This window comes from Crocuta crocuta, unplaced genomic scaffold (genome assembly GCF_008692635.1).
Source record: "Crocuta crocuta isolate KB4526 unplaced genomic scaffold, BGI_CrCroc_1.0 scaffold152, whole genome shotgun sequence".
NCBI lineage: Eukaryota > Metazoa > Chordata > Mammalia > Carnivora > Hyaenidae > Crocuta > Crocuta crocuta.
The window spans coordinates 4,261,871-4,284,392 of NW_027528798.1; the positions used below are offsets into that span (position 1 = coordinate 4,261,871).

General features: G+C 43.9%; 1 protein-coding gene across 4 annotated transcripts in view; it reads right to left on the reverse strand.

Moving 5' to 3' along the window:
* Positions 1-22,522, reverse strand: part of KCTD19 (potassium channel tetramerization domain containing 19) — a 30,682-nt gene that overhangs the window by 2,902 nt on the left and 5,258 nt on the right. For 3 of the 4 annotated variants that reach the window (XM_077755581.1, XM_077755579.1, XM_077755582.1), the window contains 10 exons: positions 10,031-10,181; positions 9,018-9,209; positions 7,660-7,791; positions 5,637-5,847; positions 4,304-4,464; positions 2,951-3,054; positions 2,335-2,477; positions 2,050-2,133; positions 1,699-1,813; positions 674-1,301 (listed from right to left, as the gene is read on the reverse strand). In XM_077755581.1, the coding sequence (XP_077611707.1) occupies positions 674-1,301; positions 1,699-1,813; positions 2,050-2,133; positions 2,335-2,477; positions 2,951-3,054; positions 4,304-4,464; positions 5,637-5,847; positions 7,660-7,791; positions 9,018-9,209; positions 10,031-10,181 (1,921 nt within the window). The remainder of the gene's footprint in view (positions 1-673; positions 1,302-1,698; positions 1,814-2,049; positions 2,134-2,334; positions 2,478-2,950; positions 3,055-4,303; positions 4,465-5,636; positions 5,848-7,659; positions 7,792-9,017; positions 9,210-10,030; positions 10,182-22,522) is intronic. The other variant, XM_077755580.1, reaches the window with a different exon arrangement.

The window sequence follows — 22,522 nt, forward strand, 5'->3', positions numbered from 1 at the left end:
AAATGATTCAGTGGCTGCCTACACCCCTTAGGATCAGAACAATGTAGCAGGTCCTGAACTTGGCTCACAAGACCTGTCCTGATGAATTATGTGTTCAGCTCTATTTCTCATCACTTTCACACATGAAGCCTGGCCTCCGACTAGACCAAGGACCTGTTTTCCCCAAGCACCTGAGACTTCTTCCTTCCCCTGCTCACTTCTCAGCCCATAGCCTCCTTTGTGCTCCTATTATTTCATAGATACCCTCTTCCTATGTGCTTCATGCAGACTCTTAGCTCACAAGCCATGCCAGTGTGCTGGTCATCTCTATACTGCTTAGCAGAGCTGTGAACAGAGGGTTCCAGCCCCACTTCGTCATTAATTCATTCTGTGGCCTTGACCAAGTTTTGCCCTTTTTTTTAAAAAAAATTTTTTAAAACATTTTAATTTTTGAGAGAAAGAGACAGAGCATGAGCAGGGAAGGGGCAGAGAGAGAGAGGGAGACACAGAATCTGNCATTTGCACATAGGCAGGGGAGGGGCAGAGAGAAGGGGACAGAGGATCTGAAGCAGGCTCTCTGTTCATACTCATGAACCATGAGATCATGACCTAAGTCGAAGTTGGATGCTTAACTGATGGAGCCACCTAGGTGTCCCTGCCCTCTCAGTTTTATCAAGGATAGGAGAGGACTCACCTTTCTCCCTTGGCTTCTGCTTGCCCCAGTCCTTCAGGGTGACGGCTTTTTTCACAGGGAAATATGGCTTAAAGGTTGGCTCTGGCCCCTTGTCTTTGGCTCCAGCTCCAGCCCCTGCCTGCAGATCCAGGTCCTTCTCGGAGCCTGTGGAATGGCTTTTCCAGGAAGCTGAGGTGCTGGGCTGGGAAGCAGCCTCACTTCCCGAAGGGAGCTGCAGAGTAGCTTCTTCCATGAAGCTGCTCCGGGGAACTGGCACTGGCTGGAATTCCCACTGTTTGCTATTGGCCATGTCCCATTCCCTCACCAGGGAGATGAGTTTCTGCATGGGAGTGACAGGAGGGTCTTTGGTTTCAGGTTTTTGTGTGAGGCTGACTGTACTGCATTTCTTCTTGGGAGGACTCTCAGGGTGGGCCCCCCAGTATTTGGGGTTGGCACATAGGCCAGGACAGTGGGAGTATGTGCTGGGATTGCCCGCCCTCTTGGCACCTCGGCAAAGGGACACCTGGATGGTTTGGGAGTACTGCTCAGCCTCCTCTGTTTGGCTGGATCTGGTCAAGGTCCCCTTGGCCTTATTCCATGAAGTCCTGTCACTGCAGTCTTGGAAGTCCATGGGCATGCAGGCTGTGGTCTGAACAGGGAGGACACAGCAGCTCTGAGAATGTTGTGCTTCCACATTGAAGCCTCACCCAAGACCTAATAATGTGGGCTTCTAAGACTTCATTTGCTCATCTAAATCAATCCTGTCCTCCACACAGATCAGCTGTTTGCTTTGCTCAGCCTGAGTAGGGGTAGTGCCAGCCCAGGGGCCTCTCATACTCCACAGGAGCATATTATCAGCATCCTAGACCATGAGTGGCATACACTTCCCTGTGCCTCTTTCAGAGTTCAGACACCAATTACCATGCTAGGAATCCATGTAGGCCTTGGTCTTTAATTTTGCCATGCCCCTCAATAGTAGAGCCTCCCCCTCAAGCCTGTGGTGATTCTCTGAGGACAACACCAAACCAAAGAAGGTTGGGACTTACTTCTTTGGCATCCCTACTGAACTCTACCAGTGACCCTGGCCCTTCTGTCATCACACGCAGCCTCCTGATGGGAAAAGCTTCTTCATTTTCAGATTCTTTTTCCTGCGTCCATGACCTGCAGGCTCCAAGAGGGAGTCAGTGACCAGTCGGTCACGTCTGCCGTTAAGCAAATTAGCTCTAGACAGCGACAGTGAAGGGCTCTTAAAGGCTTTCATTTAGGTCACTGGCCATTCCTGGGTCTGCTCCACCCACTCTGCCCAAAGGAGAACAGGGAGATGGGACTTAGGATTCTCAAGAATACTATAAAGGTCCAAACTCCAGAACATGTTGTCCAGAGCAAAGTTTCCTTACTTGTATGCCTCACATTGGGCAAGGGCTTCTGAGAGGGATGGGATGTGGTATTCCTCAACCTCCTGGCAGAAGAGGGGCCATTCCCTGCAAATGACAAGATCTCATCAGGCTGGGCAGCTGGGATAAGAGTGTGCATAGAGGCACAGCCTTCAGAACTGCTGCCTTGAACAGCAATTTACATATTGGAAATAAAATAACCTTCTCCCTGAAGGCTGCAAACTCAAGATTTTTCTATTGTAGAAGGAAGGAGTTTCATCACATGATTTCCTTCCATTTATCACTTACTTAAATTCAGATGGCAAAAACAGTTTTCCAAGTCTCAGGAAGTTGAGAATGTGTCGGAACATTTGGCCATCCCCATGGATCAGTAGAGTCTGTCCGTATGTGATCCAGTATACTCTCTGAGGGTTGGACAGAAGTTCTGGATACTGCAAGGGGTTGTACACCAGACCTTGTTAGTCTGTTAGTTAAAGGGCTTGGTCTTTAGTAAGGGGCAGGTCAATCTTCTTTTACTTCATTCTCTTGACCTTCCTAGGCTTTGGGATTTCCAGCTCCCTGTCTTGTTATATAAGGAGCAGTTGTGGGGAGAAGAGCATCCAGGGACAAGAACAACCCTGTTTCAAGTTTCTCTGGCCCCTAAACCACCCTCTTAAGTCATTTGTAGCCCTACCGTGTCTTGCTCAGTCTAGCTAGGCCCCTCAGACTGGTCTCTTCCCTACCCAAACTCCTGAGGGCCTTTGTAGCATCCTACTCATAAAGTAAGTGAACTTTGGGCCATTGGCAGGGGTAGTTCTTATTCTAAGCAGGTGCTAAAGGCTGTGTGAGGGTCAGGTGACAGATTCTAAAGCAGCTCAGCCACAGAAGCCAAAAGGAAAGGATGATAGCTCTGGGGCCATCATACCTTCAGCAAGGTCTGCAGGGTGGTTGCATACCAATGGCTTCCAACATAAACTTTGATGATCTGTTGGGGGGAATACACAGTGATTTCTGCCATCCACTCCTCATCTAAGGAAACCAATAAGAAGGAACGTTATCACATGGCCAGAAGGGAAATTAGGGCATTTTATTTAATAATGCATGTTAAGACTCAATATCTTCAGTCATGTTGTGTTGCCTCCTCTGAGAAGCAGCAGAAATAGAAATCCCTGACACCAATCTTCTCTCAGGCCTTCCCTGCAGCTCACCTTACAGTTTCCTGGGTGGTGAAGTGGGTTTGGAATGGCAGCTTGGAGGGTCAGCTGACTCTGGGGATGGGACGGTAAGTCCTCTAAAATCCCAATCCCAAGGGCATTGGTGCTCTTCCCCCGACCCACCTCTCTCAAGAAAGCTGGACTGATGTTCCTGTCTACCTACATTGCCAACTGTCTCTGGTTTCTGGCTGGGTGTGTCCTTGGTGTATAACTCTTCATGTGGAGGGAAGTCCCCCTGATTCTCTGTGCTTATGGTTTGGCTAATGTCACACTGCCAGCACTAATCAAATCACTGTCAGTGGTATAGAGACCAAGCTTCTAGGCATGTCTGGAGAATGGGGCTTTATTTTGGGAAGATGAATCCATGACCCTTTTCCTGGGAGAGACTAGACTTAGGCTTTGTTCCGATGTTTGGGAACTAGTTTCTAATGAGCTTTGTAATGAGTAAAGGGTATAGGTTATACAACCAAGAAGAGGTGTATCAGTAGATTGTGAGCTCCATGAAGATAAGGACTGGGTCTGTTTTGCTTGCTTCTGTACTCCTAATGTCTCCTTCTTTCCTGGTATATGGTAGGTGCTCAGTAAATGTTGAGTGTTGCTGAATTATAGAATACAGTGGAAACTTAACTTAAAAACTTTTTGTTAATAGTTATAGGCAGCTGGTGAAAACAACATTGGTTTTGGATCCAGATTCAAATTCCAGCTTGATCACTAGCTCACTGAATAATTTGAAGCTCCCTGAGCCTCTGCTTCCATTCTGTTAAATGGACCCAGGAACTGTTCCTCCTTAGATGGCTGTGAGGATCAAATGAGCATAACATGTCAGCTCTCAAAGACCCATGTGGTCCCCTAATGAGGTCAGTCTGTACTACTTGAGGCTACTCATGGGCTTGAGGTGAGGAAGAGTAACTTAACATGAATTTTCCCTCTAGGAAACCTACAAATTTTGGATTTCCTCTCCTCTTCTATCTACAATTCCTCACTGTGGCCAGCCTCAACTTTCATTTTTGATACCCAAGCTCTCTTCTAATGCTAAATTCAAAAAAAGAAGCTTCCTCATTTACTGAGCACATCCACGGGTGCCACACTCTTCGGCTCCAGATGAGTCTTCAGGGCTACTTTCATTGGCTCATAGGTGATATCCCTTTTGTCCAGGAAGGCACAGAGCTCGTACACCTCGGATATAGTCTCAGTCAGGGGCAGCCGACAAGTCCCTAGCCAGTTCCTGCCCAGAGGAAAGGCCTGTTAGAAAGAATTTCAGCACTGCACCCCAAGAGAGTCCAGCTTGCCAACTTTTCATGCCTAGAATATCTTGTCCCTAACACTGGCTCAAACCTGTGGCTACTAACCTCATTTCCTTGATTTAACCAGAAATCTGGTGATGTAGGAGAATGAGCTTGGACGCACAGACTCACCATTTGGAGCTGAGCTTGACCTACTTCAGCAAAGCCCTCTAAATCAACTAACTGTAAGCTTCTAGGCTCTGCCTGAAGTTCCAGAAGCCAGGCCAGGGACCACCCACTCCCATTCTGCCCCCTTAAGTATCTTTCCATGACATCTCAGTGACTGTGGCAGCCTGACATAGTCTGGGAAGATTATTAATACCCTGTGTGCCCAGGAAAGAGGCTGGGGGTCTGAACATCAACTCCTGCCTCCAAAGGCACTTGTCTTTTCCCTCTGTGACATCAGGGATGGGACATCTCTGGGAGAGATGGATGGTTAGGGCCACAAAGGCCCAAATGGCTCAGAGTTGGCTAACCTCCTCAGGGGCTCAGGAAAACCCACTTCTACATTTAGTTTTGGTACCAGTATATTTTGTGATCCTAAGAAAGTTAATTGCTCCACTCTAAACATCATTTTACTTTTCTATAAAACAGGATTAGAATCCATTCTTCTGCACTAATGGGGACATTATAACCTTCTCCCCTGAGGCACAGGCCAGGTATCACCTCTTTTGGGAAGCCTGCCTTGCTTTTCTTCTGGAGCTCACCCCCAGCTCTGGCATTTCTGTGTGTCTAGCAAGCCTCCCAAGATTTGCAGAGAGGACCTGTGTAGGAAGGTTTGCATGACAGGGGAAATATCTAGCAACCTAAGGGGTGTGACTGTGACCTGGTCATCTCAGCCCTAGCACAGGGCTGAGAATAGCAGTGGATCGCAGAAAACAGAAATATGAAACAGTCTGAAGCCTTTGAACCTTGGGAACCCTTATGCCTTTGGAACCAGTCCTCTCCTGTAAGGCCTGAGTTTAGTGGTGGTAGTGAGAGTAGCTAAAATGATGGGTTTGCCCCCAAGGACATTACTTTCCTCTGACTCATAGGCAGGGCCCCAGGTTGTTTCCTGGAGAAAGGCAAAGACCAGCCTGAGTGGAACTGGGCTATTCACTGAGGAGGGCCTTACCTGACATGCTGAAAGAGAACCCCATTCCCTGTGATGTACAGTCTACTTCCATCCAGCGTGCTTTCGATGCGGAGCTGTCCCAGTGCAGAGTCTGGGTACTTGACAAGCAGACCCAGGGCCATCATGTACAACGGCTTCACAGACTCCAGGCCTGCTGCACGGCCTCCCTTCCCAGGGCTTGGAGGAGGACAGGAGGTCCGGGAACAGCCACCTGTGCTGGCGAGAATGGGGTGACTCCTAGACCCCTCACAGTAATGACTCTATTGGAAGCTTTGGGTCTTGCTTCCTACTGCTGCCTTGAATTAGTACTAAAGAAGCTGAGAGAAAGCTTATTTGCTTGCATAGCCAAATCTGGATCCCCTCAAAATCTGTATAATTTTAGGATCCTCAGGTTTAGAGGCCAAAGCTATTTGTTGGGAGGTAGGGTTGGGCAGGGGATTAATTTGCTGAATCATTAACATTTGAATTTCAGAAACTTCAGTACAGCAACCATTTGGCCCCATCCTCAGCAGGAATCTTCCTTAGTTCCAAGCTCTGCTTTAATTATCATCCATGGGGAAGGCAACCCCATAGCACAGACCCTGATGTGCATTACAGGCTTCTCAGATTCACAGCTCCTACGCTCCTGGGCAGAATGTTCCCCAGAGACATGTGTGTGTTACTTTCAGATTGGTTATTTGGGTCACTGGTTCATGGGCAGGACCTTGTTCTCCTGAAGTAGGCACAATGCACAGTCTATAAAATCCTGTCCCGGGGCAACAATGGGTCAGCAGGCAAGGTGCTCAGTGATTTTCATGGATCATACAAGAGGGGTCATGCCATCCTTATCACAGATGAAGAAACTATCCTGAGAGGCTAATTAAGTACCTTGCCCCAAACTGTAAAGCTAGGTGGGGCAGAGCTGGGACTTGAGGGCAGCTTTGTCCATCTCCAAGGCTACTGGAGCCATTTCCCTTAGTTATGGTGCTTTTCAAAAGACAAAAACCACACTTTGTATTTGGGGGCTGCTGCATGACAAACATGCTTTCCCTCCATCTTCACATAGCTCTTGTGGAACAGATACCACTACTCAACTCTCAATGACCCATGTTCTCTGAGAAATAGAAGTCCTTGAAGGAGGGATTTGCACTCACCCCATCTTAAGTAGATTGTAGACCCTGGAACAGGCTCCTGAGACCTGCTTCAGGATGCCCCTCGTCCCATTTTGCCTGGGAAGGAGGCTGGGAGAACTTTGAGTAAGTATTGAGCATATTAAGCACTCAAAGAGATAGCTTTCGAGATAGCTTCCTGAAGCATGTGAAGGAAAATGATCAGAAAAAAGAAGCCAAGGTGAAAGGTACTTGGGTTCAACTGAAGCACCAGCCTGCCCCACCCAGAGAAGCACACTTTGTGAGAACCAATGGAAAGGAGCCTGAGCTGCTGCAACCCATTCCCTATGAATTCGTGGCATGATAAATGTAAAATAATAATAATAATAATAAAAGATCTCAAGACTGTTAAAAAGAAAAAAGAAAAAAAAAAAAAGTGTCAGGAGCAGGCAGCGACAGGCACAACAGCCAGAGGTTTGAAGTAGGGAAACAAGGGAATTTGGGGATGGGTAAGATAACTGAAGCACTAATAGAAAATTTGCCTGAGTTTCCCATGCCCTCCAGCAATGCCTGGAAGAGGAAGGATGGCAGAGGCAGTCAGGTGCTGCAAGTTCCCAGTTCCCCACCACTTCCACAAGCAGGGCAGACCTCTCCTACCCCTGGGAAGCTTGCCCTTGGGCCCAACCTCCCTCCCTAGGACATTCAGGTCTGGTTTCCCCACCCAGGCTGAGCTGAATGACCTACAGCTCAGTGGGAAGGCTGAGCAGACAGAGGACATACAAGGTTTCAGGCTGAAATTGTTGTCAGATTCTAAGTCAACCAAAACACCCGCTTCTCCCACCACCTCCCAAAGCCCAAAGTGGTTGGCTTTAACAGTTCAAGCCTCGACTGCCCTAGAATGTCAGGCAAGGGGCAAGATTCCCCTGGTGACATACCCATGTTCATCCGGTATAACCTTACAGCTTCAGTGAGCTCAGGGATTTCCAGAATTTCTACTTCTGCTTCTAACACATCTATGTTGGAGAAATTATCTGGTAGTAAAATCTTCTGTGAGCGTAGAAAATTCACTTGAAAAGCAAAGGGAAACAACATGAGATAAGGAGGTTATTTCTGATTTAACTGTAGCTCTAGGTTTTGGCAGGTTTGTGGTACTGCAACATATCCTAGGCTCTCCTTGTTCTGAAATAACTTCTAAACATACCTGGTTAGATTAGCTTTGAGTCTGTGGTTTCAAGGTGAAAGACTCCAAATTACTTTGTTTTCCTGTGACTGAGTCCATGGGTGTAGCCTCCCTTGGCCTGGCCTGGAGCTCGCAGGTGAGCATACTGGCCTTGAGACTTACCCTGTGAGTCTTGACCCAAGAGCAGGTCATTCCAAAAGAGTTGACTTGCCGCTTACAGAGGAAGGGCCCAGCTGAGCCTGGGCTGGCAGGTGGCACTTGCAGTTTGTCCCTGCCTGGATTGCAGTGTGGGAGGCAGAGATGAAGCCAACACTAACGTCCTGTGTGAATCAACTTGAAGATTCAGAAGCACATCACAGACAACTTTCCAGGTGACTATAAGTAGGAATAGCTAGGGTTCCAGGCATTTGGCCCCCACTACAACTTCGGTGTTTCCTGTCCTAGTCATCTAGGCGGCAGTAGTATCTTGGAATCAAAGAGCTCATTCAATTCACACCCTAACCAGAGCTTGTCCTAGGGTGGTGGGGAGAGGGAGGGTGGGGAGAGGCTCTTCTCTCTGTCCAGGGTTGAAGATCTCATCTCTCCTTAGGCCACTAGTTCAAGCAATTTTACAATGATTTGGCCATATTCCCTCCTTCCCTTTTATTCTGGGCTTAGTGGATATGAGAGCAGGTAGGGACCATTCTTTGAAACAAAGGAATAGGAACAGGAATAGGAAACCCTATTTTCTCATTTTATGGTGAGAGGAACTGAGGCAGGAGCTCAGGTAGATACATAAAGGCAAGCTAGAGAGTCGCTGACTTTGAAGCCCAGCTCAGAGCCTTGCCCTTAACACCAACTCCTGTGGCCTCTGATCACTGCAGGTACTTACCAGTGCCCCTTTACAGCCAGGCCTACCCAAATGAACAGGGAATAATATAGCCCTGAGGTTTGTGGGAGTCTAATGCTGAGAATCTGCTAGCCTTCCAGAAGGCTCTGTCCCGCCTCCACCATCTCAGCCCAGGGACGTTCCTGAGGCCTTCACTACAAAGCTGAGCCTCCATGGAGTGTGGAATAGGGAGTGGTGGATAGACCCTACCTATCAGCCCTCCACCCCCAGGACAAAGCATTCACCAATGAAGCGGAATTCACTGCACTCGCACTCGATTAGGGCCACAGTTTCAGCCAGCCACAGCAGATTGTCTTCAGTCACCAGGCTTGGATACTTGGCCACCAGGTCTAGGGGCAGAAAGCAGTAGTGCACTTCCTCTTCTGTGTCTAACAGTGGTGTGTCCATGAGCCCCAAAGGTGCCTTATCATGGAGGCCTGGAAGAGAATGTTCAGAGGGGTATCACCACCTCTCAGAGGCTAGGGCTCTCACTGATCCAAGGGTCCCAGAGGAAGATGGAGAGATCACCCCAGAGATAGACCCCACTAGGTGCCTACTTTCCCTTTCTCCCTTTCTCTCTCTCCCTCTCTCTCTCTCTCTCTCCCTGTGTCTCTCTCTCTGGATGTAACTCTAACGCCAAATGCAGGAGCATGGTGGGGAGCAGGACACAGAAATCTATTTTTTTATATAAGGAAGGGCAATAGGTATGTTGTAACATTTTGGTTTATGTACCCAAAGTCATTAAATTCATACTTGTTACCTGTCTGGTTCTTTCTTATTGATCAAACCAACTACTGTGACCCACAGCCAAAATAGATGCATTTGACTCTCTTGGAAGCTCAAAACCCATCAGCAGTCATGAATAGCTGTTCTCATGTCTCAGAGAGGCCAATCTATACTGCAAGGCATGCATCAGACAGTGATCATTTGGGGACATTCCTTGTGTGGTGGTTAGAGGTGACTTGAAAGGTTAGTGTTGTTCTCTATTAGGAGGGGGCAGAATGCAGCCCAGCCTTGCCCAAGTAAAACCACTATGGAGAGGAATGAATGTGGAAGAGGATGTTTAGTTCCAGTGGGTAAGCAGCCTTGAAAAAGGCATGTGCCAAGGTACGAGATCAAAGGAGATGATGGGGAGGTTAAGAAATCATCCAGAACTAGTTCAGAAATCAGAGTATTCTCTGTATGGAAGCTACTTCTGTTAGGGTGAAGAGAAGGAAAGCTGGTGTGGGCTATAGGAAGGATCAGCCTCTGGGTATACCTGTGAAGGCTGGGCTTTTTATAGGAAATTCTGAGGGTTTGCTGATACACTTCCATGTTCGCCAGTAGTTCAAAGATGCTCTCTCAGCAACAGGTATGTCTGCAGGCCGTACACGTAGGTGATGCTTCCCTTCCTTCAGATTATCTAGAGTCTGTTAGATACAGAAAATTACTACCTTGAAAATTCTAAGTCATATGACTACCAGTTCTAGGGCAAAGTACCAGAAAAAAATAGTATGTGAGTTACTTTGGTAAAGGGTTTTGAAATAAATTTAGTAAGTCACACATAAATATAAAGAGTTAGGTCTATAAGATGACATGCTGATATTCAAAATTTCAGTGACTATTTTATATTTTTAAACAATCTTTTTGGGTTATAATTTTATGCTGATTGATAGAAATTTATCTTACACAAGCTAAAGAGTAATTTATATTTAATCATTAAAAGCTTGAGATTTTCTATCATTTCATCTCAACAGTTTAAAAACCCTTTGGAACTGTTATAATTGCTGTGCTCTGCTTATTGGCTGTGTTCATCCTAATCCTGGAACATGATCTAAGCAGGGAATTGGAGGTGGCACAGGGTACCGCATTTTTCAAAGCCCTGTCACATATATTTGCTCATTTTCCCTGACATAGCTCTGTGAGATAGATGCGGTAAATGTCTCCATTTCCACTTTGCTGATGAGAAGTTGAGATTAAAGGATTTGTGACTTGCTCAAGTAGTCTTTCACGTCCAGAGCTTCTGAACTTGAAGGAGCAGGTGACTAGGGGTGGGCTGAGGCTGACGTGGAGCACCCCAGATAGGGAGGGATAAAGCTCAGAGCAAAAAGGGGCTCGTGCTCGTGCCGCCCTTCACTCAAGGACCTATTTTCCCTCAAAAGTCCTGTACAGGGGGCAGATTATCATATCAAGCCCATTTTTCCTGTCCCTACTCTAGAAGAAAATAGTATTTTTCCATCAAATATTGGAGATAGCTCGAAGAGTAGTCTTTAAAAGGCACCACATGACAACTTTCTCTAAGAGCCTCGAAATCAACAGATCACCTTAGGTTCAGTATGAAACTAATAAAAGAACCTGCTTCTAATCTAAACTACACAGGTGAAACTTGTGAAGCTGGTCATAGGAATTCTGAGCTTTGAGAAGGCCCTCTAGTGGCCGTACCTATAAACTACACTGACATAACTAAACTCTGAAAGGAGGGGACTAGAAGTGGGGGAATTCTTCCTCACTTTGTGTGGCTGGTGGACTTGTGGAAGGGTTGGAAAATGTAGGGGTTGTGGGAAGTGCTTTCCTGGGAGCACTGAATAATGGGAGGGAAGAACAGTGCATGTGTGACACCAAAAGGGAGTCTGTCATTCATTCATTTGAGAAATGCTTGTGTATCACCAGAGCCACAGATAACTGTGCCTGGACTCAAGGAGCTCTCAGCTTGAGGGAAAGCTGAGAAAAGACAAGAAAATTAACAATTTCCATATACTGAAATAAGAGCCAACATTGTTTTTGAAGTTTCAGGAGCTCTAGGAACCTAGGATTTCTTTCCACAGCATTGCAAGAAAATCTAGGCTTTCTTATCCCTTTTTGGTCAGGATTGCACACAACTTTAGCTTCTATGTGAAGCTGTCAGCTATCTTAAGGAGGGAAACTGGTGAGAGATGGGTTTCTGTATGAGGGAGTAGTTGGCCTCAGGCAAAGAGAAATAAAGTTGAGGTTCTAGGAAGGTGACAGACTGGAACAGTTTCTGCATCAGTGAATGAGCAGGATTGACTTAAAATGAGATGATATTAATATTAATAATTATTATTAATAATATGATTATAATATATAATGTGGTAGTATTTGTACTAAGAAAAGGGACAAAGAAAATAGTGACTTCACAGGAGTGACAGGAAAGAGTGGGAAGATGGTAGGTAGAGATATATACTGAGCCACCTGCCTCTGTGCCTTGATTGTAGCTTTAAGGTATATGGAGGTTGAGGGAGTGAGGAAGTTGAGTCTAGACCAGTAAACAAGAGCCAGAGAGTGAAGAGCTCTGTAAGTTGGGCTGAGGAGTTTGACATATCCCCTGGTTAAGTGAAGCCATTGAAGGATTTAAAGCAGGAACTGTGACTTGACTGATACTCACACTGTCTCCACTCAGTCAGCCAGCACACCCTATGACTCCATCCCCTGCTTTCTGCTCCACCCTCTTCTCCTTTCCCTTTCCCCAGTCCTGGTCCAGTCACCCCTGGGCCCTTTCCATACAGTGATCTTTCAAACATGCAAATGAGTCCAAACTACTCTGCATCTTAAAAAACTTCAGTGCTCCCCACTACCTGTGGGGCATCCAAATTCTTCTTAGCATTGTATGTGAGGTCCTTCACAATCAATGGAGGCAGCAGGTTATACACAACAAGCATAGGGCCTTGAACTCAGACAGACTGGGGTCTGAATCTTGCTTGGTCACTTAAGAGCTGTAACTTAAGAGCAGGCACTTTTTTTATTTTTTAAGATTTTATCTTTTAAGTAATCTCTATATCCAGTGTGGGGTTTGAACTCATAATCCCAAGATCAAGAGTCTCACACTTTACTGAGCCAGCCAGGCACCCTGCCTAGGCATTTTAAAATTGAACCCTCCTAAAGCCCCCCTCACACACACTAAGTAGGTTTTACTATTATCAGTCCATTTTAGCAAATGAGAAACAAAGACTCAAGAAGAGAATGAGTACTTAGTGCTCCAAGTAAGAGGAGATGCTAGGAATGGAAGCCAGGATTCTAGAGTCTGTTCTCTTAACTATTGCTCTTGACCAGCTGCCTCCCATCTGACACTTAACCTCTAGAAGCCTCAGGCTCCTCACAGGCAAAGTCGAGATAGTAAAATCTGGAAGATGTTGTTGTAAGGATTAAAGGAAATAATATAATGTTAATTTCCTTTTTTAAAAGTTTATTTTGAAGAGAGAGAGTGCAAGTAGGGGAGGGGGAGAGAGAGAATCCCAAGCAGGGTTTGTACTGTCAGCTCAAAGCTCGATGCAGGGCTCATACCCACAAACCACGAGATCGAGACCTGAGCCAAAGTCAGATGCTTAACTGACTGAGCCACCCAGGTGCCCCTAATTTCCTTCCTCTTAATAGTCAAGTCCTAAACTACCTTTCCAGCTTCATCTCCTACCATCCTTTCTGTCCACACTCCATCATCAGCAACACTAAACTCCACACAACTCCAAAGACACTACGTTCTATAATGACTCCTCAATTATATATACTCTCCAAACACTTATCTTCTCCCTTCTCTGCCTGAAAAGCATGGAGTCTCCCCTAGCTAGAGGGGGTCATCCTCCTTTGTTCCCATAAACCCTTATAACTTTATCTGGGTCTCTGTGGCTTGGATTCAGGCCCATTCTTTCAGGCTTTGGGAGGAAGGACTGACTTGGAAGCATCCCCAGCTCCTAGTCTAGAACCTGATGTATAGTAAATGCTCAACTCCTGCATTAAATGAAAGAATTCACATAAATGGAGAGCTAGGAGGCTGAGTCCTCTGGAAAGAAGAGCAAAATGAGACATGAGGGAGCCCAAAATGAGCTGGCAGAGAAGCAGACTACATTAACAAAAACTGAGTATCCAAAGATGCTGAGTATCCAAAACCATAGGAAAAGCCAACATAGGATTACACTGGGCAGTGCTCAGAGAGTTCAGAGGGCAGTGAAGACAGTGATTCCAAGTTGGGACCTAAAGTCCAGAGGGAAGATCTAAGGGGAAGAGGGACAAGGATGAAGGAGGAGGAGGAGACAGAATGACAGGAAGAAAAGTCTCAACTTGAGTCTGATTGGTGATGGATCAAAAGATGTTGGGTGAAGTAACAAGAAAAGAGAGTAAAACTAGGGAGAGCCTGCAAGAGACAGGCAGACCATTCGAAACCCATGCTAAGCTGATAGCATCAGAAGAACCTGAACTTGCCATTTATTTCACTTGCAGATTCAAATCCTGAAATTCTGTCCCAGTGGAGGAAACAACAGTGCCTTTGAACAACTCTATAATATTAGCCATTGTGGAAGGGATGTACTGGGGGAGGGAGATCCCTGTCTGGGAGAGCAACCTGTTGTTCTGGGCCTGGACACCCTTTTTGGAAGTGCTGTTTGGTACCCAGGTATACCCTGTGGGGTGGGTCAGTAATGACACTCCAACTAGCTTGAGAGATGTATTAGCTGAGGGGAGAATGATCTATTTTGTAGAAATGAAATCTCCATTTCTTGCTACTTCTGTAAATGTGAAGTGTGAGCTGTACCATTCTCTCCAAGAAAGGTATGTTTGAAAAACCTTAAGAAAAAACCATACAGGGGCACCTGGGTGGCTTAGTCGGTTAAGCGTCCGACTTTCGCTTAGGTCATGATCTCGCGGTTCATGGGTTCGAGCCCCGCGTCGGGCTCTGTGCTGACTGCCAGCTCAGAGCCTGGAGCCTGTTTCAGAGTCTGTGACTCCCTCTCTCTCTGACCCTCCCCTGCTCACGCTGTCTCTCTCTCTCTCTCTCCTAGAAATAAATAAAACATTAAAAAAATTTTTTTAAAAAGAAAAAAACATACAAATAAATCCCAAAAGATCACAATTCTTGCCAGTCAAGTCATGCTGCATGCACTAGGCCCAGGAGCCTTAACCAGGTTATTCTAAATTCTCTCAACCAACCCTTGCTCTGGCTTCTAGAAACACAAGGCCTTCTACTCGTGTGAAGCCCTTTGGGTGCTCTAAGAACCCAAAGAACACAGTCCCTAACCCCCTCACTCTGCTTTATTGTTCTTAGTAACACTTATTTATTTAACATCTGCTAGTCTTCCCTAGTAGATAAAACCTTCAATACCCTTATGATCTTGCCTGTTTTGTTCTCTGCTTTATTTGCAGCACCCACAACAGTGCCTGAGGAATCTCAATATATTATCATAGAATGAATGAAGTAAGAGATGAGTGAAGAGAATTTCAGAGAGCCTAGCTTCCAGCTGTTCTTTGGCTTTGTTGGCTGAAATTGTCACAGAGTATTTGGCAGGTCTTCTATGGACTTCAATTCCACTTCTGAATGGCCTGAATATTACTTCTATGACTTTTACTATTCACATGCTGTGACCTAGAAAGTTATTAGAGGGAGGATTTCTTTAGGGAAATATGGACCCAAATTCAGATGGCTAATTACTAGCACAAGGATAATTAATGTTACTTTTGGCCTAGATAGTAGTGAAAAAATATGTCAATCAGAAGCAATGCAAGATGAATGGCATGGGGGCGAGTGTGTATGTGTATAGGTATGGTTGCCAAAAGATGGCTGACGAATGCACTACTGGAAGCACTCTAGGACTTCATGGAGGTTTTCTAAAGGACAACCAGTGCTTAGAGATGCCTAATGTTCTGATGTGGGCTGTTGGAGGGAGCTTGGGGGAGCTTGCAACTGCCTTGTAAAAACAAGGAAGGCCAGCAATCAATCTGCAGCTCAAGGGAAGCAAGGTGAGTACAACAAAAGGATGTGGAGAATGGCTGCTATCAGCCAAAGAAATCAAATAAGACACAACTCTCAGCATCTCAAACCTGCCTCTCCACTGTCCTCACCCTGCAGAAGTAGATTCAGCCTTCATAGGCCATTCAGTGTTCTCTCAGTGGATGTTTATTAAACACCTGTTACAGGCTGGGCACTATGAGATACTAGAAATGCAAACATGAACAGAATACAGGCTAGTGAGGGAGAAAGACATATGAATACCTGGTCCAAATAGAATCAGCATTGATAAGTGACAGGAATTAACTCTGAGAGCAGAGCAGAGAGACAAAAACTCTGCCTGCAAGTGTCAGGCTAGGCTTCCCTTGGACCATATTTAGGGTAAATCTTAAAGGGAAAGCATTCTAGGAAGAAGGAACAGCAAGTAAAAAGGTGTGGAGAGAAGGTGTTCGGGTGCTTAGGGACATGACTGGACTTCAAAGTGTTGTGTGTGAGTGCCCACACATGCATGTAGGTGTGGGTATGTGTTGGGCTATGAGCCAAGGCAAGCAGTTGCCAGGTCAAGGGTCGTCCATTTACCCATATCCACAGACAAGCTACACTGTTAGGATGAATATCTACTGTTTATGTAATCTTCCTTTCCAAGACCACACTGGTAATCTGTCTTAACATCGTGAGTAATAGGAACTGTGAGACTGTCACTGGTCTGTTTTCCTAAAAGCATCATTTGTGTGATCAGCAAAAAAAAAAAAAAAACCTTCCTGGCTCCCTTGAGCACAAGGAATGCAGGTGTATTCAGGTTGCTTGCTGGTAGCAGAATGCTCACAGGGAGAATAATTTAAGCTTCCAAGCGTAGAAGTCCCCAGAGGGTGGTGGAAAAGGAAATACAAGCATATGCTGTTATACTAAGTCCTCAGTGGGCTTCAAGGGGGCAAGTAAAAGGGAACTGACAGTCTGCCAAAAACCTTGAACCCTTGTGAGTGACCCTGAAGAGAAATTTCACACTGTAGTAGCAGCTATGACTCTCAACCAGGCTGAAAGCTTGTGAGAGGCTTGAAGCAGTTTACATCTAGTCAAAGGGGACTCTCAAATCACATAGAAAGTTCTAGGAAGTACTATAATGTTAATGTACAGACCTGGAATGACTACTTTGTGTTTCCCCTGTGAACATCCAAGCTAATGGATTTATATACCAGCTTTGATGACTCCCAAATTTATACCTCTAGATCAGACTGCTCCCATGAATTCCAAAACTTATACATTCAGCTGCCTTCTCACCATTGCCACTTGGATGTTTAATAAATACCCTTTTCTTGTCTCTTAAACTTAACACATTCAAATCCTAACTCCTGATTTCTCCCCCTAACCCTGCACATCCCTTGGAATCCACCATTCACCTTAATGCTCAGGATACAAAGGAATTATGTATTCTCTTTCACTCTACCAACAATTCATTAGCAAACTGTGTCAGTTTTATCAAGACACATCCAGAATTTGAACACTTCTTTTGCCACCTTAGGTCAAACTACCACTATCTTTTATCTGGGTGCTATAGGAACCTCCTAACTGGTCTTCCTGCTTCTTGCTGTGTCTCACTGGAGTATAGGCCAGGGGTTGGCAAATTTTTTTCTGTAAAAGGGAAGAGAGTAAATATTTTAGGCTTTGAGAATATGGTCCCTGTTGCAACTATTCAACTCTGTATTGTATGTAGCTCAAGAGCAGCTATAAATAATACATAAACAAATGAGCATGGCTGTGTTCCAATAAAACTTAATGGACACAGGGGTGCCTGGGTGGTTCTCTCAGTTGGGTGTCTGACTTCAGCTCAGGTCATGATTTCACTGCTCATGCGTTCGCGCCCCACATTGGGCTCTGTGCTGACAGCTCAGAGCCTGGAGCCTGCTCTGAGCAGAAGGTTCTGTGTCTCCTTCTCTCTTTGCCCCTTACCCACTCATGCTCTGTCTCTCTTTCCTTCAAAAATAAATAAATGGGTTTTTTTTTAACTTAATGGATACTGAAATTTGAATTTCATATCATTTTTATGTGCCACACAATATTTTTCTTTTGGTTTTTGTTTAACCATCTAAAAATGTAAAACTCATTTGTAGCTAACACGATTGTATAAAAGGGTAGTGGACTAGATTTCATCCTTGGGCTATAGTTTGATGACTCCTGGTCTAATATCAAGACAGAAGTCAATGATTTTTTAAATAGTTTTATTGAAATATATTTAATGTGAAATGTATTCACATTATATATAATATGAATGATAAAATCTCCAATTTAAATTGTACAGTTCAATGGTTTTTAGTGTGTTCACAGAATTGTGCAATCATCACTACACTCTATTTCAGCATTCTAAAAAGTAACTCTGCGTGCATTAACAGTCATTGCTAATCCTGCCCACCCTATCCTTCCCACCCTCTACCTTAGTGCTAGGCAACAACTAATCTACTTTCTGTCTCTATAACTTTACCTATTATGCATATTTTACATAAATGGGATCATACATTTTTGCATCTGGCTTCTTTCCCTTAGCTTAATGTTTTGAAGTTCATGCTTGTTGTTACATGTATCCGTACTTCATTCCTTAAAAAGATTTTTTAAATTTATGTTTTAATTAATTATTATTACTTATTTATTTATTTTTGAGAGAGCAAGAGAGAGACAGAGCGTGAGTGGGGGAGGGACAGAAAGAGAGGGAGACACAATCTGAAGAAGGCTCCAGGCTCTGAGCTGTTAGCACAGAGAGCAATGTCTGGCTCAAACTCTTGAACTGCAAGATCATGACCTGAGCCGAAGTCAGACACTCAACCAACTGAACCACCCAGGTGCCCCACTTCATTCCTTTTTACTGACAAATAATATTCATTTGTATGGATGTATATAAATTTTATTTGCCTATTCATCAGCTGGTGAACATAAGGATTGTTTCTACTCTTTGGCTACTATGAGTAATGCTGCTATGAACATTTGTCTGCAAGTTTTTGTGTAGATGTTAGTTTTAATTTTTCTTGGGTATAAACCTAGAAGTGAAATTAACTTGGTCACATTGTAACTCTGTGTTTAACTTTTTGAGAAACTGCCAGACTGTTTTCCAAAGAAGCTGTACAAATTTATATTCTCATTAGCAGTGTTTGAGGGTTCCAATTTCTCCACATTCTTGCCAACACCTGTTACTGCCTCTCTCTCTCTCTCTCTCTTTCTTTTTAAATTTATTTACTTATCTTTTTGAGAGAGAGAGAGAGAGGGAGAAGGGCAGAGAGAGAGAGAAAGAGGGAGAGAGAGAGAATCCCAAGCAGGCTCCGTGTTGTCAGTGCAGAGCCCGATGCTGGGCTCCATCTCAGAACCTGTGAGATCATGACCTGAGCCAAGATCAAGAGTTGGAGGCTGAACCAACTGAGTCCCCTAGGGACCCCTAGTCTGTCTTTTTGATGATAGCCATCCTATGGGGTGTGAAGTGATATCTCATTGTGGTTTTCATTTGGATTTCCCTCATGGCTAATGATGTTAAACATCTTTTCATGTGCTTATTGCCCATCTGTATATATTGTTTGGAGAAATGTCTATTCAAATCCTTTGCACATTTTAAAATTGGATTGTCTTTCTGTTGTTTAGTTGTAAGAGTGCTTTATATATTCTGGATACAAGTCCCTTATCAGATATGTGATTTGCAAATATTTTGTTTCATTCTGTGGGGTGTCTTTTTCATTTTCTTGATGGTGTCCTGTGAAGCACAAAAGTTTTTAACTTTGATGAAGTCCAATTTATCTATTTTTTTTCTTTGGTTGCTTGTGCTTTTGGTGTTGTACCTGAGAATCCATTGCTTAACCCAAGGTCTAGTTATCTTTTTGAAACTTAAATTTGATCAGTTTACTTCTTTAAGTATCTCCCAAAGCTACCTATAATATTTAGAAGAGATCTTATGTCTTTAATGTGGCCTATAAGACTCTGTAAGATCTGCCCCCTGGCTTCCTCTGACCTCACCATCCACTTTTGATCTTCTACCTTTCATTGTACCAGACAGTGGCCTCTGAGATTGCCTCTTTCAAGTCACGCTAACCTCAGGGTGTTTTTATGTGCCTTTCCTTATGCCTGGAAGCTCTTTCCTCAGACGGCAGCATGACTTGTTTCTCCTGCAGGTTTCTGCTCAAATGTTGCCTTGTCAGTGAGGCCTGCCCTTACCACTCTTTCGAAAGGAGTAGCTTCCTTGGTCTCAGTCACTTGGTATCTCCTTTCCACATACTACACATTTGTACATTTAAAAACAAGCAGGTTAGATATAAATGTTTTATTCTTTCAACTAAGCTCCAGTACTACACGGGCAGTGACTGACAGAAAAACTACACACACAAAAAGAAAATCATATAAACACATTCTGAAGGCTCAGGAAGTCCTACAATACAGAAATGCCTCCTTCACTATTACACATGAAACACTGCTCTATTCTTCATAGAATTTACTGCTACCTGACATTGTATGGCTATATGGTTCATTCCTATATCTCCACTGCTTGGTTCTTGATTGGTTCTCAATACATAATAAATGCTATGCTTGGAATCAAGACAATAATAGATACTGAGTGTGCCAGTTGGAGGCCAAAGCTACAGGCTGAAAGGAGGTAGAGTGGGCAGGTGGAGGAAGGCTGGGAGAAAGAGTGGAAATGTGGGGGGTTACGGAGGGGTGGGGAGTGTAGCAGCAGTGTGAGACCAGGTGTCTGTACTCCAGAAACTTCCCATCTCATTCTGATTGTTGGCTCTTCTACATGGCTTTCCAAAAAAGCCTACTGAGTAACATATTCTGAGTAGGATATGATCTGTTGAGTGCATAGTAACTTTAGTTACCAGGAAGCAAAGTCCCATTTTTATTACTAGGAGTTAAATCTGAGGGATGCTACAGTGAGAAGCACCAACACATAAGAACAGTTTAGATATGTGCTGTCTAATATGGTAGCCATTAGCCACATGTGACTACTGAGTACTTAAAATGCAATCATCTGATTCTGAGATGTATTGTAAGTATAAAACACATATCAGATTTTGAAGATTTAGTACAAAAAAGTAAAATATATTAGTTTTAAAATACTTATTACATGTTGATAGTAGTTTAAATATATTTAGTTAAATATTAAAATTAGTGTCACTTTGTAATTGTTTAAAATATGGCTACTAGAAAGTTTAAAATCACATGTGACATCATATTTTCATACCATGTTTTCCTTAAAACCCACAGGAATAATGTCTGGTACCCAAAATGTTTTCAGTAAATACTGCCCAAATGAATTAAATTGGGCTGCCTGAGGAAAATCTTTAGATTAATAACTGGAAAACTCCATTTTCTCCAAGCAAAGCATCTGTACATTTATGGAAGAACCTGAATATATGGACAGGCCTTAGCAATGGGGAAAGTGATGGAAATGTGTGAGGCTGTTGATTTGCTTGAGATGGCCATTGATTCTCCAGCTGTATTTACACTCTTCTAAAGAATAAACATCATTTCAGTTCGGCCAGCCTAAATGTTTATTTCTTTGAAAATGCTATTTCCAAAACATAAGCACTTGTTTTATTATATCTTTTAGAGAGGCAGAGCCACATGATTCTTCAAATATTTCTACTGCTCACACAACTTGGAACTTGGGAACTGGACCAGCTCATTGGCCTCTAAGTTGCTACGTCCCATTCTGAAGTTTCTTCCCAGATAGATTTTGTTTCCATTTGGGAAGTGAGGACAGGAAAGGAGTTAAAGGGCTTTCTAAACTGTTTGTATAATAGGCTTGTGTTCTTTAAAGTGGTTCAAAGAATTGCCCTGATCTCTTTGATTTTCTGCAATGAATAAGTGACTCCCTTTTTTTCTTCACAAAATGGTGCCTTGGCATCAGCAATCCTGACATGCCAGGCCATTTAGTACTTTTGAAGCCATTTGTAAGCAATTCTAGCTCTCCACTTCAGGGGTAGTTGAAAAAAAATGTATTTCAGGTGGGTAGCTTTAAACAAATAAAAAGAAGGGGTGCCTGGGTGGCTTAGTCAATTAAGTGTCCAATTCGGCTCAAGTCATGATCTCACCGTTTCATGGCATCGAGCCCCACATCAGTCTCTGTCCTGTCAGTGCACTCTCAGTGCAGAGCCTGCTTGAGATTCTCCCTCTTTCTTTGGCCCTCCCCTGCTGGCTCTCTCTCTCTCTCTCTCTCTCAAAATAAATAAACTTTAAAAAGTAAAAGAAAAAAGAAATGAATACTATAATCAACTTGCACTGGAGTATTTCAAAATGCATGATTACTTAAGAAAAAAAACATTAAGTTACTTAATAAGGAATATGTTTAAAAACACACAGTATGAAATGTTCTTATTCCTATATGACCCAGACATGCACTATCTACTTCAGTTTTCTTCTAAGAGGTGTTGGGGAGGCACAGTTGGTAGTGCCCTAAGCTGAACTATGACTTGCTGGGTCAGTGCTTGTGGAGATGGAGTAAACAACACTTTGTCCAGACAGTGGAATTAATATGGAGCATGGCCAATGGCCCTTTTTAGTCATAATATTTAGCTTTTCTAGTTAAAAAAAAAAAATCATTGTCCTAAAACTAAGAATAAACTACTTAAGAGAAGCCACAGAAATGGTTTCTGTAGTTTCGAGGAAAATTAAGATTCAAGAAGAATCTTAAAATAGGATTTCCAAAAGTCAAGGGCACCCTCTCAGCAGATTGTTAAGTCCCATCCTGGGTCTGTGGTGGGTACTGGTATAAATAAGGCAGAGTCAGGATGAAACCCTTTATTCAGGTCATGCATTTCCGGTATATTGTTTATTACTTTATTTATTTATTTATTTATTTATTTTTAATTTTTTTTTTTTTTAATTTCTAGGAGAGAGAGAGAGACAGCGTGAGCAGGGGAGGGTCAGAGAGAGAGAGGGAGTCACAGACTCTGAAACAGGCTCCAGGCTCTGAGCTGGCAGTCAGCACAGAGCCCGACGTGGGGCTCGAACCCACGAACCACGAGATCATGACCTAAGCGAAAGTCGGACGCTTAACCGACTAAGCCACCC